Source organism: Anarhichas minor, unplaced genomic scaffold (assembly GCF_050575085.1).
Source record: "Anarhichas minor isolate MPS153535 unplaced genomic scaffold, ASM5057508v1 ptg000016l, whole genome shotgun sequence".
In the NCBI taxonomy this organism is placed as follows: Eukaryota; Metazoa; Chordata; class Actinopteri; order Perciformes; family Anarhichadidae; genus Anarhichas; species Anarhichas minor.
The window spans coordinates 4,165,912-4,184,755 of record NW_027466462.1 but is presented as its reverse complement, the minus strand read 5'-3'; the positions used below and the strand labels follow the sequence as shown (position 1 = coordinate 4,184,755).

Here is an 18,844-nt window from a genome sequence, read left to right as displayed (position 1 = left end):
CATAATGTACAGTTCTGCACAGCGGCCACCTCTGGCCACCTCCCCCCCCCTCCCCTCCTGGAACAGGTGAACAAGATGCGTTCCGATGTGTTGGAACAACACTTGTAATAGTCCGGTTGTGTGAGAGGATTAAGGACCCGAGACCTGCAGTGCTCCTGAAAAGTGGGCGTCACTGCTCTTCAGTTTGCGTCAAAACGCATTAAAATGCACCTGCAGCGATTTAAAAAAAAGCCCTTCTCTCTACATCTGTCAGGCAGCAGCCAGTTGCCATGGCAACAGAAGCAGATGTTGAGGGGCTTCTCCTGTGTGATGTGAACTATTGACCTCGGCCTTTAAAAAAAAAATTGAAATTGCAGTTATGGATTTGTGTGTGTGTGTGTGTGTGTGTATGGGCTGTAGCTGCATTGCCTCTAACTTAGCTTGGCACACCATATGCCACTGTATGCATTTTTTATGATGTGGGCCTACTTACTTGCAGAGGTTGAACGATTTACCTCGGGCTCTGGGGGCTTTGCAGCAGAACACACACACACACACACACACACACACACACACACGCGATGTGTGTTGAAACTATGCAGGATGAACTGCGTCTTCACCTCCCTCTGCATATAGACGTGATGACATAGGCAGTTGTGCAACTTTTATAAGCAACAGGTTCTACCACCAAGACTCTGTGTAAGATGTAAACTAAAAGTATATTGAAACGAGAATAGTACAGCTCCGGTTTACATATGAATAAAATTGACTAATCTGGTACATGTGACTCACACACACACACACACAGCTAAACTAATTTGACAGATTAGAATGTGCATATGCATTAATGGCTTTGGGCACAATGTGAGTCAGAGCAATGCTGCAGCGACTACTTCTTCTTCTGCAGGCTGCAGGCTTTAACGCTTCACATAAGCAAAGACATACTTAACCGGCTGCTGTTGCGTTGACCGTCTCTTTTTGTTTACCGTTCATGTCACTCTTCCTGCAGCAGGCCGATATTGTACGCTGTCACAGGAGCACTGCATCCTTGGTACCAAACATGTTTGTTTTTTTATGCTTTATTGAATCTATGAAGAGGGAGAGTAAACAAACAAGTACAGCCGGCTACTTAACATGTAGTTAAAATACATAGAAAATATTATAACACGCATGCTTTCTCTTCAAAGAACTAATACTAGATTTGTGTCCATTCAATTGGACGTATAAAGGTCCACAATTAAACTGAGCTGAAGTGAGCTGCTGAAATGTTAGTTTTAAATGTCGCATTCTTGCGGTCGGAGGTAGGATGGGTGCGTAACGAACCTCCCCAGTGGAGAGTAGCAGAAAATACAGGATAGGCCACGTTCCTTTCAGTTTAAACTTGGAGGTTCAGGGTCTTGTTTTGAAATTCTTTCAGCTCATGCAGAGGAGCAACGTGATAAAAGACAAATATTGAAGCAGTGATATCAACATTACAGGATTGCTTCTTTTATCATGAGGTCATGTACTAGTCTTACAGTGGCCTTGTACGGATCCAAATATGAAGAAAGGGTTTTATTTAAAATGATTTTCTATTTGAAAAAAGTGGATTGACTGAAAACACGTTGGTGCCTTCAAATTAAGCTAGGCAGCATTTACAAAATAGAAAATACGACAAACTTCTTTCAATGTTTTTTCAAGTCATCACGAAAAGGTCATTGTAGAACTCTATAAAAAAAAATATAGAGAGTAAGAATTCATTCGAGTACTAAACAAAACCAACATCAGGCCAAAGCACCTCAGCCCATGCGTGTGGTCTGTATAAACTATCATGAATAGCAATTAGAGAATCAAAAGAGTTAAAGAAACCAGCCAACAGTAAGATCATAATAAGCCCCTGATGAGGACTACAGTGAGGTCACTGTTTTGCCCCAAAGAAAAACAGATTAAATCCTACTTGGTATGCTGTAATTCAAGTCATGAACTTTGTAGTTGAACATTAGACCTTTATGCTCGGAGAAAAGCCTCCTGGTCTTTGAGGAATAAAGAAAAGTGACGTTATTATCTGGTGGTCAGGTCTGGTGTCTGCTGAGGCCGTGGAAGACGGTTCACTTCATTCTGGCAGCCTGTATAGAGGCCTGATCATCTTGGACTGTGGCAACAGCACAAGCGAAAGAGGCAAAAATGGCACCATGTTGTGACTGCGCAGATAAATCATCTGACCTGAAGGCATCCTCTGGCTCTCTGCAGATAGAACCTGGTGTTGATGTGGGATAAAAAGGATGACAAACAACTAATCAGATCATCTTTCTGTATCTTCAGAGTTTCCAAGTTTTTGCTGCAAAGGTTTTGATTCAGGTTGTGGCCTTGAAATCAAGACGGAGTAAAGCCGTTTGCTGCAGAATCGAGAGAAAAGACACTTTGTCTTGTACAATTCCTGAAACGAGTAGCAGAAAGTATTTCATCAAACTATACCAGATTGCCTCGTTTGACTTCTATTAGATGTCACATTTTATGTTAAGAAAATGCCTCTTTCAAAGCTGAAAGATTGTATAAACAATCAAGCTGTAAAATCTAATATAAGTCATTCTGGGTATTTTGGCTACCATATATATACGTATATTTATTTCTCCAGACACACATATTATGTACACACACACACACACACACACACACACGACACTCTTGACCTAAGCAGAAGTAAACAATTCTTCCAAGATTGACTTCATTACACACACACATACACACTCACACTCACACACACAATTAATCTTTAATCTGCTCCTCACCTCCATCTGGAGCTGTGACTCCCGCTCTCTGCCGGCCCATCAAACTTTCATAAGGGTAATCGAGATAAAGCTGAAATGGAGCAACCGCTCCGTGGGTATAAACCCGGAGGAAAGCTGAAAGAAAACAGTTACAAGGTGCCAGACGGCTCTCTGAATTAGCTTTTTCTACCCAAATGTGCAGCCTGGACGGCCAGCGACTGGTATAGAGTGTAACTGTATTCAATAGAATATTCCACACGTGTGTGTGTGTGTGTCCTGATGTTGGAGATTAGGTCTATGCTGCATAAACTTGGGACATTTTTCCCTAAAACATTAGAGCTATTGGTCTTTTCTATCAAGAGATTATGAAAGTAGGGAGTTCAGACGAAGTTCAATCGTGGCGGTTGTCATAATCGAGCTAGAGAGTGTGTCGGTGTGTGTTTATGTGTGTGCGTAATACGTTTGCACAGCCATGTAATTCCCTGCTAGTTTGTCTTATATAATGTAGCTCGTATAAGGTGATCTAGGATCTGCTGGGAGCTCCGTGCTTCCGTACTTCTGTGTGTCTGTACACAGGACGAAATAAAGCAAAGAGCAGGGGAAAAAAATCATTCATCTAAACAATTAAGGCATGATGTTAAACACAGGACAATAAACATTGCCCAAGGGTGTGCATTCACGCATGTGTGCATCTGTACAGAGTTTACATCTGCATGCGTTAAATAATGAGCAGAGCACAGTACGTGCTGTACAGATGGGACGCTGTGTTCACCGCTAGAGAGCGCTCGTCCTCCGTGAACTTCTGACCCCTGCCGCTGGGCGCTTAGACCACATCTCATATGCTATTATGTGATCCAGCTTTGATTAATTAGGCGAATAAAATGGCACACACTTGACTACGGCTGTCCAAATGATGAGGAAAGCCTGACGCCGGACATTTTGAAGGGGCAAAGCAAACGGAGCTTGAAGTGATGCGAATTGACAAACTTTGAAACGGAGGAGAGGGAGGGAGAGAGAGGGAGAGGAGGGAGAGGGGAGCTGACAGCAGTGGTCATGGATGCACGTGTGTTCTGCTCGATGCAGTTCGACACTCAAAGACATGTTGCTCCGACGGTGCAGATTAAAAATACACACCGCAGCTTTCTGTCTCTCACAGCTGACCCCAGATCTGCACTATCCTGCAGTCTGTGGCATCAACATGTTCCTCTTTCTTTATTATTGAACGGGCTCTGTGGTCATCAAATGGTTGATTTTGTTCATCAAAGTTAGATCAGAAACGACTCCAGAGGGACGCAAGAAGAACACAAAGACACGCAAGATGACTCAAAACGTCAACAGAGGCACATAATGACCTCAAAGAGACACCAAACAACTACAAAGACACACAGAATGACTACAAACGACACAGCCAAGTCATTTAGTGTCTCCTTCGGTGTGGATGTCTTGCATATGTAGAAGGTCTTGGAGGCCTTTTACATGTCCATGCCCAGGGACAAATTGTCCTAGAATCCATCCAGGCTTTCTACCCCACATTCTGAGGTCACATCTTTTATTTCCCTCCAGGTTGTAGCCATTTTTATTTTTTTTCTGCCGTTCTTGAGCCTTCAGGCATCTGCCACCATGAGCTGATCAGAGGACGCTCACTTCCGACCTGAAATGGTCTTCCTCTCCTTCCCCTTTGCATCCTGACCTGCAGATGAACTCGCCTCACAGCTCCGAGGACGCCGCTGAGGCAGAGAAGCAAAATGTCAAAGATGGGGTGAAAAAGCGGCTGGTTCGACTTTTTCACATCCGTTTTCTTGACTGTTTCTAATGTCTTGAACTTAACTTGCACCTTGTCCTCCTTCGGCCAGAATAGTATTTCAGATGCAATTCCCCCGATTATATAAACATTTAAAACATCGGTCAAGGCTCATGAATATGTTGCTCTCTGCACTAAATGTCCAGATTGGGTCACGGCCAGTTTATCCCGGTCAAAGTGCAACTAACATATTTGTAGAACATTCCAGATGAGAGGTTCCGCCTTTTGCTCTTCTTAAAAAATACTATATTTTATTTATGCTGCAAGATGCACAACATGTCGCATTCATTGTCAAAGGCCCTCCTCAGGTATCTCACTGAATAAATAACATCTATATGTTTGTTTTTTTCAGGGAAGGAAAGTAAGCCGTGTGTTTTAAATATGGTGTATTAAATTGTTAAATTATTAAAAGTAAAGAAAAAAAAAATCATGCGCCCAGAAACTATGCAAAAATTCCATCATCAAATATTTGTTAAAAAAACAAAATCTTCAGATTCAACTTGTGTTTGTTTTTTCTTATAATTTAGCAAATGTTAGCTTGAGTATACATTTCACTCCGCTCATTTAGCTTCTTTACTGTGTGCCATGCCGGATAAGAACACTGCGAGTTTTGATTTGCAACACGCTCTGACAGCAAATGGTCTCCTCCGCTGCCAGCCTCTCAGCCAATAGGACGCCGCAGGGCCCTCGGGGGGGGGGTGTGTCTCATTAGCTAGATTCCAGGACCTGGCTCCGGCCCACTGGATGCACTCGGCTGGAAAGAATGCAGTCCAGAGGGGGATTCATCATCTGCAGCCTCGTCTCCTCTTCCTTGCTCTTTCTCCCCTCCCTCTTTGGGAGAGGAGTGGGCAGGGGGAGGCGAGAAAGTAGAGCACACAGAGGACTAAAAAAAATGCCAGAATCAAGTATTTTCTGTTGAAAATCTTCAACACTTGCTTATTTAAAAACTCAGATTTCTTCATTTCATCAAAATCAGAAGTTTAAGCGTCTGTTCTTGCAGACATCCGGCCACATCTTTACCACAGCAGGAACATTTTGTGCTCTTGTGGCCCTCCCTTGCGCTAAAACTATTTTGGGTACAGATTTCAGAAGGCCTGTGTGGGACCACGGGTGGTTTATGTAACTTGTCAGCGCGAGCTATCTAATTCTGAAAGGCTAACGTTATCTAAATGTACCCCGTGGGAGGCAGCCGACGTGGGGCCAGATCTGGAACTCCGTGCGGTCCATCAGGTTCAATATAAATCCTCGCCCTCGAGGGACCGGCATTGACCTTTACAATGCAGATACCTACCTGTCCAACACACCAGATGCCACTTCGGCCTTTGCCTGCTATTTCCTGAGCGGTGACCTCTGCAAAAAAATGGAATTGGTAAATGGTAATGTTCTAAATTCATCAGGTAGTCCCTTTTAAATTAGTCTATTTGACCACAGCTGAACAAGGATCATTTATCAACAACTTATTAGCATGAAGTTATACTGTAAAGTGGTTAAATTGGTTAATTTTAGGGGCCTTATTGGTGAGTTAAACAGATGGCTAAACAGACAAAGTATGGGTCATGCTGGAGGGGGATTTTCCTCAGCCTGGCAGCCCAACAATGACTGTATTAGAAAGTGAAAACTACAAAGAAACTTGAAAAATTCAAGACAGAATTGATAGAGCAGGTTCTCTTTTGTTATTAACCATAAAAGATTAAAATCAACACAGTGAGAAAAATAAACGGTTTCATACAAAGCAAAATACACTTTGATTGAAGCGTACTTAAAATGACAACACGGATACAAGAAAGTGAGATTTTGTGTTACAATGAGTCATTCTGAAACGCAGTTAACCAAATAATTATGTATTTAATGACAAAATGATTCTTGTTTTTTTGTAAATGCTGACTTCTAGGTATTCCTTCCTCACAATAGCTATGTGTGTTTTGTTGGAATGAGACCAATAGTTTTTTTTTTTCCAGCAACATCCAAACGCACATCGGAACGTGATTTATCATTAACTAGCACCGCTGCCACGCTAATTACGGCGTGTCAGAAATAAACCTCGAGTATTAAAGCCACTTGAATATTAATGGAGGTGTTAAAGCGGAATCACATTTATTTCCCTCCTGGGTCAAGTACTGTAAAGAAAAAAACAATGTTGGAAGCACCATTATTCAAATGAGAGTGCACAGACCTTAATAGAAATATCAGTCCAACCATTAACTTCTGTTTTAACACAGCCCAGTAATTTTGTTTCCAACGTTTGTAGACATGATTGACTGTGCTGTCCCTGTCTATTGTAGAGCATGTTAATGTGCTCCCATCCATATTTCCCAAAAAGCCTCATTCGGGACCTTAAAAGGCTCCAAATAAAGATAAATTAGGGTTACCATGTTGCCTTAATCTGAACTAATGTCGGCTAAAACCAAAATGAGTGCCCAAGAGTGGTTTCATCATTCACTGTTTGCTGATGTGGAGCAAGGATTCACCTTTGAACTCACACTGGTGGTGATTTTTGTTTCCTGAATGGCCTTGAATGATGGCTGTTGGGATCAAAGTTTACCTAAAAAAAAAAAACACATTTTACATGCGTATACTTGTTAAATCCTCGCGCCTAAACCTCTCTGACCTCGCTGTTAATAAACTTTTTGATATTCAGTTCATTCAGCTCAGGGTTAAGGAATGTGTTTTTATTAAATAGACATGGCAGTGCTTAAAAAAAATCATCTGCATAACCTGTAATTTTTTGTTCCAACAACAAGCAAAACATTCAAACATTAGGACACCATGTATTTTTAGGCGACACTCGTGAAATAAAAATGTACTATATCCTGAGTGACTAATGCATCATTTTAAAGATATTTTAGGAAATACTCTTATAGAGCCAGTTAACATAGCCACTGGTTCAACCGCTGGTTTTTGTGCAGAATGAGTTATGTGTGAATCATTGGGCCTCAGAGTTGCTGTTAGGTGTATTTTGCTACTTTTCGACAGAATCATGCTAGCTGTTTCCCAATCTTGTATGCTAAGCTATGCTAGCCGGCTGCATGGCTTCATATTTAGCTAACCCACAAGAGTGGTATCAATCTAATCCAACTCTCAGCAAGAAAACTAGTAAGTGTATTTTTCAAAATGTCCAATTATTTGTTTGATGCCACTCTCAAAACAGGCCCATTAGCTAAACATGAATCCACAACCAGCAGCCTGTTAGCCTAGCTTAGCACAAAGACTGGAAACGGGGAAACGGCAAGGTCGCTCTGTCCAAAGGAAACAAAACGCAGCACCTCTACAGCTCACTAATTAACATTTATGTATTGGTTGTTTAATCTGTAGAAAAATCATCGCGTAACAAATCTATGGTTTTGCAGAGGGTTTCTTGCAGAGGTCACTTTGCTAAGCTACGCTAACCGGCTGCTCGCTGTAGCTTCATATTTGCTGTACAGACGAGATGCGAGATATTTGGTATTTTTGATCTCTCTACAATTTAGAGTAAAGCTTTCTTTGCTATATATCATATGTCAGGACTGGGTATCTACTGATGTGTCGTCATTTGGCTGTGCAACATGCATTTCTAATGATGCACTCAAAAAGTTTTTTGTCTTGCAGCGTTGCCGAGGTTAAAACTTCAAAGAGCCTAAAACATTTAAAACCAAACCACTAATAACCACGCCTTTTGAATTTAGCAGAAAACCATCATGCACTCTGTAATCAATCCAAGCTTATAATCAATAAATCAAGTGTTGCGATACTATAAATGAGCCATGCGATGGCAAGTCTAAGGCTTTAGAAATGAAAACGGGCGTCGCCTAATACATTTTGTGTTGGATATGTTTAAAACATTATGCTAAAATGTACGAAAATTATGTCTGCGTCAACTGCAATTTGACAACTTTTTTTTTTTTTTTTCCTCCTTAATTTCTCCCCAGACGCTTTGAAAACAGTTACACCCTGCAGGGATAATCAAAGAAGCAGGGGATCCATCTTGACACAACACCTTCTCATCTCGCCTCTAAAGGCAGCTCGCATAGAAAGGACAGATTAAAAAAACATTGCTGCCATGTTAGATACAGACCAGCACTCACACTCCATAATTATTAGCCTGATGATTGCACACGAGTGTTTTCGGCTGTTGCATCTGGCCCCGCGGATGATGGAAGTTGTTTTATGTATCCACCCGCATTTTTCCCCTGCTGTCAAAAATTGCATTCTGAGAAAGCCGTACTCCTCTCATCAAGAGTCATAATTTACTTGTCAAAGCAGGGGTCCTCTCAGCGTGCGGGAGGCTCCCCGGGGTTATAATTGCGAGACGGTTTGGTTCTTCTGAAATGCCTCCAGTCAGGATGGAGCGCGGGCCCGCTAGTCAGGCTTTGTGTATGCTTTCCTTTTTAAAAGTAGCCATTTACACAGAAAATTGTAAAACACGGTTAAACCCCCACCACCACTTGACTAGCTTCACTATACTTTCACCATCAACTCCTTGTCATCATTGACTTTCAACCACTGTGGCGCTCAGAGAGTCGTCTCTACGCTGACACAAGGTCCCCATCTTGTGGAGAGAGGATGGAAGTCTTTCTTTCCCGAGTGCAGGTCAGCTGAGGTCCGCCGGAGAAATCGAGCTGCATTTTGCAGCTCGTGCAGAATTTTATATGATTTTTTTTTTTTAAAGCATTAAATAAGTGATTTATATGAATCATTCAGAAAGCAGGATCTTAAATTCAGTTATTCTAATGTACTGTACATAGGTACTATTTTGAAGTACTTCATCTTTACTGGAGTATTTCCATTTTCTGCTGCTTTATACTTCTACTCCACTACATTTCAGAGGGAATCATTATACTTTTCACTCTACTACATTAATTTGACTTGAACATTACACATAAAAAACACACAATGCACTTATAAAACATACTCTCCTAAAATTAAAAAAAAATTCTTTGTGATATTTGTAGTTTGACAGACCGTAAATAAAGAATCTGAGTACTTCTTGCACCACATTTTTAATTTATTCAAATATATTCACATAACAAGATAAGACACTATTCTTTATATGATACATTCATACAGTGTCATCACAGTTCTCCGCTGTTCAAAGCCACCACATCCTCCATCTTCTCTAACAACCCCTCAATCGATGCGTCGCTTCTCTTGTTGCTCAGCACATGGTACCTTCCCCCGCATCGCTCCACGAGCCCCGTCAGCTCCCCGTTCCTCAGGATGTGCTGCTCGGCGCTCTCCCCTAACGTTTCCCCCCACGTGAACAGCACCAGCGTGCGCCGCCAAACGCCTTCCCCGAGCAAGCCCACGTGCTCCTCGACTGCTCTCCTGTACCTCTGCGTGCAGGTCAGGTAGGCCGGCATGAGCAGGAGGACCACGTGTGGTCCTGGGCGACACCAGGAGACGCTGTCGAGGACGCTTGTCCTCTGCACCGCGTCGGTCGGGTCGGATCCGTCTCGCCACCTCAGGCCCAGCGGTTCTGCGACGGCGAGTCGGCGTCCGGCGACCTGACCTCTCCAGGGCCTGAACGTAGACGCGTCCGGTTCGGACGCCTCCCCACACAGGAGGGTGACTCCAACGGGGCAGCGAGACGACCAGGACTCCCCTAACACCACCACCCTCAAGTCCAACCCAGCAAGGTTCGAGCTTCTGTGACCCTGACTTGCTGATAAAAAGGTGAAATCTTGAATGACCTCTCTGACCTTTTGCCTCCTGGTCTCTCCTCCTCCCCCTCTACTCCCTTCCTTTCCCTCAGCCGTCTCTGTCTCCTTTAGTGTTTCAAGGTGACAGTTATTTCTCTCTGCAGCTGACGATGCTGTTTCCATCCTCTGATCCTCCCTTTCCTTGTCTCCTCTATCTGACTCTCTTCCTCTTCCCTTTTCCCTCCTCTCGCTGACCTCCCGGTACATTAAGGGCAAGTCGTCCTCTGAGCTCTCAACCGCAGCCGTCTGATCGAAAGGATCCCTCTCATGGTCTCCCACATCACGCTGTCCATTCTCCAAATCCCCCCTCTCTCTTTTGTGCAACCCTTCCTCACGTTCTTTGAGATCCTGTTCCCACTTGCCCAGTTTCCTCAGCGACACCTTTAAGTTTCTCTCTTTGTTGTGAAGCTCTTCCTTCAGCAGAGCCAGGTCCCTCCCCATCTCATCCAGCTGCTGCGTCGTGGAGTTCACGTGCTCGTTCTGCATCTGCAGCTCTGACTTCCAGCTGAGCAGCTCCTGCTCTTCATTTCTTAAGTAGTGCTCCCTGTCTTTCAGCTCCTTCCCGTGGTCTTTCAGCCCTTTCACCTTCTCCTGAAGATCTTGCCCGTGATAATTCAGCTCTTTCTGTCGGCCCTCCAGAGCTCCAAGCAAGCTCTCTAGCTCCCTTTCCTTTTTCTCTACATGTTGTGCTCTCATGCTCACTTCTTGCTCGTGTTTGTCTGTTTCCTCCTCCTCTTTCTTTTGCTTTTCTAGACTTGCTTCCCATTTGCTAAGTTCCTCTTCCTTAATTTCCAAGTATACCTCTTTTTCAACCAGCTCTGTCTCTTTTTCATCAAGTTCATTTCCTCTTCTGCTCAGAAGCTGCTCCCTTTCTGCTACTTTGTTTTCGCTTTTCAAGAATTCCTCATCCTTCGTTGTGAGCTCTCTCATTTCATTTAACTGCCTTTCTGCCTCACCCTGCCCCTCTTTCATCCTCTCTATCTCTACTTGCAGTTTGTTATTTTCCTCCTTCAATCCCCCGACCTCCACGTCTCTCTCTTTAAGAATACCTTGCGCCTGCTCTTCACATCCCCTGAGATGTTTCCTAACTTCTTCTTCGCTTTCCCTCTTCAGCTCCTCGCACTTTACTTCGAGGTGTTCCGCCTCCTTTCTCATCTTCTCGTTTTGCTCCAGCAGCTCCACGACTCTCCGCTGGCTTTCCTCATATTTCTCCGAGGCTTCCTCTGAGCGACTTGTCGCGCGATCCCTCTCCTTCGCGATGGATTCCACGCTCTCGTTCCTTCTCGCGATCTCCCTTTCGTACTCCTGGATCATGCTCGTCATCAGATTATCCATCTTGTACGTGAGCTCCTTCAGCTCGGACTTCGTCTGCTCGATTGTCAGCCTCAGCTGGATGATTTCTCTGTCTCTCAGCCTCAGCTCTTCTTCTTTCTCCTGAAGTTTTTCCACAATTTCCGCATCTTTTTTCCTCTCCTGCTCTGTGTGACGCTGCTGTATCTCCATGATACTGGCGGTTTGGTTTTGATGGCTCTCTTTCAGCTCTTCAAGTTCTTCCAAGTAGTTTGCACATGTCTTTTTTGCCTCATCAATCTCACCGTCTCTCTCTGCAAGAAGACATTGTGCTTGTGCTATTCCTTTTGTTTTATTGTCAATGATTTCTAACAGTCTCTTTAACTCGTTTTCTCCCGTCTCGTCCTTCTTCCTCTGCTCTTCCCTCCATCTTCTCTCCCTGGAGTCGGCCTGTTGTTTGACACTTTCAATCTCGGTTTCCTTTTCTCTCAGTTTTCTCTCTGTGTCGTTTAAAAGCTCGAGTTTCGTCTCCTCCATCTCTCGTTCTCTGTCCTGCAGTCGCTGCTCTGCCTCTTTCTTTTGATTCAGAATAATTTCTCCTCTCTCTTCGTCTTTCCTCTGCAGGATTTCGTCAATGTCCTTTATATGCTGATTCAATTTTTCTATCACTCTTTCTTGTTCTTTGAGTTTTTGCTCCACCTGTTTCTTGTGATTTAAATGATCTCTCTCTCTTTCCTCCTCTGTCTGCCGCAATTGTTGCTCAAGTTCTTTTGAATGTGCTTTTATCACTTCTGTTTCTCTCTCTCTCTCCTCCAGTCTTTGCTCCACGTCTTGCCTGAAATCTATTTCTTTCTCTTCCTTTTGTTGCAGCTTTTCCTTCATTCCTCTCACGTTCAGTTTCATCTCCTCCATTTCTTTTTCCTTTTCCTCCAGTTTGTGCTCCATCTCTTTCTTGAGATTCATAACAAGCCTTTCCTTCTCCTGGTCACTTTCTTGCATTAGTTCTTTCATTTCATTCATGTGCTGACGTTCTAACTCCTCTATTAGTCCGCCTCTCTCCTGCACTTTTTGCAAAATGTATCTCTCGTGATTTTCTTTCATCACTTCCTTCTCTTTTTCATTTTCTAGCACCTTTTCTTCTGTTTGGGCTGCATGCTTTTGCTCCAACTCTCTTATCTCTCTTTGTCTTTCCTGCAATTGTTTCTCAGTTTCTTCTGCAAACTGATGTTTCAGCTCTTGAATCTCTCTTTGTCTTTCTTGCTCCATGTCCCTTATTTTATCACCGTACTGTTGTTGGGCCCTTTCCACATCTTCCTCCTTCTCTTTCACTGTTCTATCTATTTCCTCCTGGTGTACAGCACTCCTCGTCTCCATTAGTTCCTCCATTTCTTTCATTTTTCTTGCCATTTCTTCCTGATGCTGCAGTTTTAACACTTCTAGCTCTTTTTCTCTCTCTTGCATCTTCTGTGCCATGTCTTTTTTGTAATCAAGATGACTCATTTCCTTCTCTTTTTCATTTTCCAGCATTTTTCCTTCTGTTTGGACGAGATACCTTTGCTCTAACTCTGCTATCTCTCTCTTTTTTACTTGCATTTGTTCCTCCGTTTCTTTTTCAAACTGCTCTTTCAGCTCCGCAATCTCTCTGAGTTGTTCTTGTTGTGTTTCCTTTATTTGATTGTGATGCTGTTGTTTGACTCTTTCCACATCTTCTTTATTGTCTTTCAACCTCTGATCAATTTCTTCTTGATGTTGAACTTTCATTGTCTCCACCATTTTTTCTATTTCACAGATTTCTCTGGCCATCTCTTCCTGATGTTGCAGTTTTAGGCCTTTTATCTCCGTCTCTGTCTCGCGCATTTTTCTCTCTGTCTCTTTATCATGTTGTAATTTGATTTCTTCAACTTTCCTCTGCATATCTTTCTCATATTGTTTTGCGTTGTCGAGCGTTATCTGCTTTTCCTCTGATGCCTTCTCTCTCATTTGTTCTCGCTCTTTATCTTTTTCAAGTAGTTTTATTTCCATCTCTCGTTTTAGTTTTTCTTCCATTTCTGCCATCTTCCTGTTTTTTTCTTGTTCTTTTATCTCGAGAACATCATCGTGGCGTCTTTTCGTCTCGTCCATTTCTGCTTTTAAAGAAGCAACTTTTTCCATCCACTCTGCTTTCTCTTTTTCCTGCAACTCTGTGTTTTCTTCCAATTTCTTAACCTCACTCATCCACTCTTGTTTCTTCGCTTTAACGGTATCTTCCCTCTGTTTTCTCTCATGTTCATTTTCTACAACGGCACGTTCAAGGTCGAGCAGCTTCAGTTGCTGCTCGTCAATTCTTTCCGTCAGTTCCTCGATCTCTCTCTCTTTCAGCTCCAGGTTGAGCGTCGCCTTGTGCCTTTCTCCTCGACTCTGGTTTAGCGCCGTGCCGATTCTCTCATTTTCTATGCTCAGATCCTGAATTTCTCTCTCCTTATCCTCTGTCAGCCATCGCATCCTCTCCTCCAGCTCCCCAATATCATTCTTCCTTTCGCCCATCCTCCTGTCCTCTTCCTCCTCCTCTTCCCTTTGAACGTCGGCCTTCCCGGGTGACTTCACCTTTTTCTTCCTGTCAAAAAACCACCTCATTCTTTTCATCTCCCTCTCTCGCATATTTTTCAACTCGTCCTCCTGACGAAGCATTTTGTCTCCGATGTCCTTCAGGCGCTGGTTGAACTTCTCGTTCCTGTGCCGGCTCAGATCCCTGACCTCCTGCACCAGGCCGGAGAAAGCCTCGCACCTGTTCAACGCTGCCGTCTTTTCCACCTTCTGCAGGAGCTCCGTCACCTCGCTGGAGCCTCTGTTTCCTCTTCCTCCTCCGTCTGCGCTGCTTATGACGTGGTACCGACCCCTGCACTTGTCCAGCAGCCACTGGAGGTCCCTGCCCCCGCCCTGGACGTGCTGCTCAATGTCCACCCCCTCTCGAAGCTGATCCCCGTGCGTGAACAGCAGTATCGTGTGTCTCCACACACCATCGCCGAGAAGCTCCAGATGTTCCCTCACGTGCGCGGCCCGCACCAGTGTGTCCACCCTCAGGGTCAGCAGGAGCGCGTGGGGCCCCGGAGGACACGAGGCCACGCTACTGACAATCTCCCTCTTCACCCTCTCGGGTGTGGCACCCGCTACGCCTCCCTCCCAGCCCGGAGTGTCCACCACAGTCACCAGCCGCATGCCCACCTCCGCTTGCTGACGGACGCACTCCTCCGTCACCGCCCCGGCCTGGAAGAAGACCGTTTCGCCCAGGATGGTGTTTCCCGCAGAGCTCTTTCCTGTCTCACGCTCGCCCAGGAGAACCAGTCTGACCTCGGGTAGACGACTGGGAGCCCTGGAGAAGGACTGGTGGGCGTCTAACTCGGAGCCCTGGAGACCATCGCCTGGAAGGGAGAAAGGTACAGATTAGTGATGAAACATATTTTGTGTGTGCTCATACAAATTAAAAATGAAAGAAGTTAAGCGGCTAGGGGCCAGCAAAACATGAAAACGAGCCAACAGACACTACTAGCTTGTTAGCAAACAAGTTACCTACACATTAGATTTCAGACTTAATATTCATTGCAAACTGATGAATTCTGGTCCAATATTCACACTACTTTTAGCATTTGTTCTCCACCAACTCCTGAAGGAAATATCTGTCTGTTTAGCTGCTAAATGCTCCACTTTTTTCATCGCTTTGTTGTCTGTTGCTTGGTGCTGGACAGATAGTGTACATGGGGTATATTCAGCATTTTGTTTTTGCTGAAAACAGCTGCCTGCTTCTGCTGGAAATGACCCCCCTGGAAAAAACTCAAACTATGAGTTTGACATTAAGGTAGACACATTTCACACCCAGTCATTTGATCCACTGATCCACATATAAAACTACTTATTAGTGCAACTTCAAGCATTGATTTATATTTTCCAATAAGAATACATTCAGCAGGTTTTCACTGTCTGATTGTGATATGATTTTGTGTATTTGAGAGGACTTTTACAAATTGAACAGACTGAACTCACTCGTTAGGGCAGCTTTGATGGTCCCTCTCTGCATCTGCGCCTCCATCTGCCTCTGTTTCTTCCTCCTCTCCCTCGCTCTCCTCTTCCCGTCTGCTTCCAGACCCACCAGCACCGTATTCTCCATCTCTAAATGACCGCTTCCATCCTTCTTGCCCTCCACCATCTCCTCCAGCTTCCTTATCAGCTCTCTGACCTGCATCCCATCTCCTTTGCTCCAGTTATTCACGACATGGTATCTGTTCCCGCACTTCTGGAGGAGTCTCTGGAGTCCCGGGCCGCTCGTCAAGATGCGCTGCTCCATGGACCCCAGGCCCAGCTCGTCCCCCCTGGTGAACAGCAGCATGGTGTGCTCCCAGACTCCTTTTCCCAGCGGCTCCAGGTGCTCCTCGATCTCACTGATGTAGTCCTCCGTTACCGAGGCGCAGGATCGCACCACCAGGAGCACGGCGTGGGGTCCGGAAGGGCAAAGCGACACACTCCGTAAAGTCTCTCTCCTCACCCAGTTGGGGGTGCTGTTGAGCGGGTAGTACCACTCCCAACCTGGCGTGTCCACCACCGTGACTCTCCTCCCTGCCACATCGGCTCGCCGTTTCACGCACTCCTCCGTGGGCTTCCCGCTCTCGAAGCCTCCCGCTGCCCCCAGGATGGTGTTGCCTGCCGCGCTCTTCCCTGCTCCTTTCCTGCCCAGGAGGACCAGCCTGAGCTCCGGGAGAGCCGAGGGGACGCCGTGCGAGTCGGCAGGGAGCCGTGAGTCCATGGCCGCCTGCTGACTCTCATCTGTGATGGAAGGCAGAAGTACTTCCTCTGTGCACCGTACCGGATAAACTGAATGACACAAAGTACAGAAGTGTGACAATGATCAGTCATCTCGTCTCTGCTTTACACGGCACTTTAAACTGCATTTGGTGTCAGAAAGTATATATTTGTATTATTCACTTCACACACTAAGGTGCCTCTATACAAGCTGATTTTAATGTTATAATACTGAAGCAGACAAAGAGTTTAAGAGCTCTACGATAAACTCACCACCATTCGTGACGATGACTGGACAACAGTTCTCATCTGTCGTGTCCATCACCACTACGTTTGCGTTCTTCCTCTTGTCCTTCCTCTTCCTCTTTTTACAGGAAGAGTTTAGTCACCATCATTGTGAAAGAAAACAGGAACACCCTCGTAATGAATTGAAATGAAGATGGGTGCCACACAGACTGAACTCAGAAACTGGAAGACTTGTCGTGTCACGTGAACAACCTGCGGTTTTGTAACGCCCTCTCATTCAAGACGACGGGAAGTCAAACAATGGCACCTCTGACACATTGAAGTACACATGCTCGCATGACATGCACCAATGCACAGGTGCATGTTGCACACAGTTGCAAAGATGAATCCATGTATGCACATAGAGAACATGTGTATGCATGCTGAGGCACACATGCAGGCTTCATAATGAGAGCTGCGGAGCTCATTACTGTGAGCCGCTGCCCTGTGGTAAATGTGTGGCACTTCTGTTTCCTTTACCCTGCAGAGTGAGACGGAGCTGACTCTGCCTCGAGTTAGGCTGTCAAATGTATGCAAAGGACAAGAGTGAGCAGACCGCGGACAAGTTAGTTAATACAAAGTGCAAATTATGATATTTGTGAAAGATTGTTTTCACCAAATCTTCAGTTTCAACATGCAGAACTAACTTTGGGATCAAAATGTCTGAAAGTAACAGCAACACTTCAGAGCATCACAAGCAACATTTCACAAATATTATTATTTTTAAAAGTCTATTCTTGACCTTGGAAACAGGAGCTGTGACAATAATCTCACCACAAGCTCCATTTAGCAATTGTTCTGGAGCGTTCAATCAAACTTCTACTGTTGTAAACCATCATAAATTCATATAAAATGCCCTTTCATCCCGTCTGCCTGCTGTGTCACTGCAGCTTGGCTGTGTGGTGTTCCCTGGCTGCATACACGGTACAACATGTTCTCATGTCCAGTCCCATGAAAACACACAACAGCACATTAGATCATGTCCTTTATGATTCACCCTTTCCCTCAGCACCGGTCCGGCTTAATAAAAACAAACCCTGTTTCATGGAAAGGACTGAATCGGCCTTATTCATTTGGCGCCATTAACCCCAGTAGAGTTGTTTTGAGGTCTGTAAAGTGTTGGGTGAATATTACCATGACGGATGTCTTTGCACACGTGGGCTGCTTTTTGTGAATGTCAAATGAATTACTTTTTATTGGACTCCCTGCAGCAGCAGAGGCAGCACTTCCCTCCGAATATGAGCCATCTCTAAAAGACTCCATATCATGAATAAAAAACAGCCCCAAAAAATTCCACCAGCAACACTGAAGCTCACAGTGGTTCTCATTTGCATTGGTATTTGCTGATTAGTTTGCCCCTGGAATTTACTGGTCAATCAAGAAGATAAGTGGTGGAAATGGGAAACATACAGAACAGTGTGTCCTCTGTAATTTTATTCTGTGGGTATTTTCTAGCTGTGCTTCCACATCTGTCGCTGACTTTGAATCAGTTTTAAAGTAAAGCTTGTGCATCCAATCATTTCACGACATTAGAAGCTTGCATCTTTTGTGCTTTAGATGGAAATTAAACTTCATTTTATGCTAATGTTTTCGGTACTGATGGAAATTCTTTCTCATGGTAGCAGCAGATGATTAAATGAACGACTGAAAAGGACGTCTTGTGCACACGCAATGTGGTGGCTCATTTCTTCCTCTTTAATACACTTCAACACACGTGTCGGTGTGTAAAAGAAAACTGTGTACATGCTAGAGTGAAAGCAGAACGCGTTCTTAGAAGTAAAGTAGTAGTATCAGAGGAAGTACAACAGTCAAGTAGCAGCAGCAGTGAGAGGAGGTCGGTAGTGTAACAGCAATATGCGGGTTAGTACCAGCAGCAGTAATTGTAGTAATAACAGTAGAATAGTTAATACAATGAAACAGTAAGCAGTAGTTGTTGTAGTTTAACACCTACAGACAGATTTGAGCCGATTGGTGTTGGCACATCTGGCTGTGTGCTGGCACCAGAAGACCAACTGTGAGCCAACAACTACATCAGAGTTGTTGACCACTGGTATTGCTGTGGAGTAATGTTTGTCCCTGTTATTTTTTAATTTTAATTTTTTATTAGATCCACAGTTTGCAGCCAAGAAACAACAGGCCAAGAAATTCAGGCAGAACTAAAACTAGTCATTTGTCACAAGTCAGGCATGAGTTCAGTAAACAGGCACTTATTAGTGAAACTCCAATAACAAGTAGCCTTTCATTTTCTTTCTTCAGCTTCTCAACCTTGAGTAAAAGTCATGGAAGACTCTTGTAAA

At 44.3% G+C, this 18,844-nt stretch overlaps 1 protein-coding gene across 1 annotated transcript; it reads right to left on the bottom strand.

Moving 5' to 3' along the window:
* Positions 1-9,487: 9,487 nt before the first annotated feature.
* LOC142950898 (uncharacterized) lies at positions 9,488-16,729 on the bottom strand. Its single transcript, XM_076092572.1, has 3 exons — positions 16,536-16,729; positions 15,510-16,334; positions 9,488-14,890 (listed from the first exon to the last, which is right to left on the bottom strand). Exons 1-3 carry the CDS (start codon positions 16,582-16,584, stop codon positions 9,576-9,578), a joined length of 6,189 nt encoding a protein of 2,062 aa, XP_075948687.1. The 5' UTR covers positions 16,585-16,729; the 3' UTR covers positions 9,488-9,575.
* Between the last annotated feature and the right edge of the window lie 2,115 nt (positions 16,730-18,844).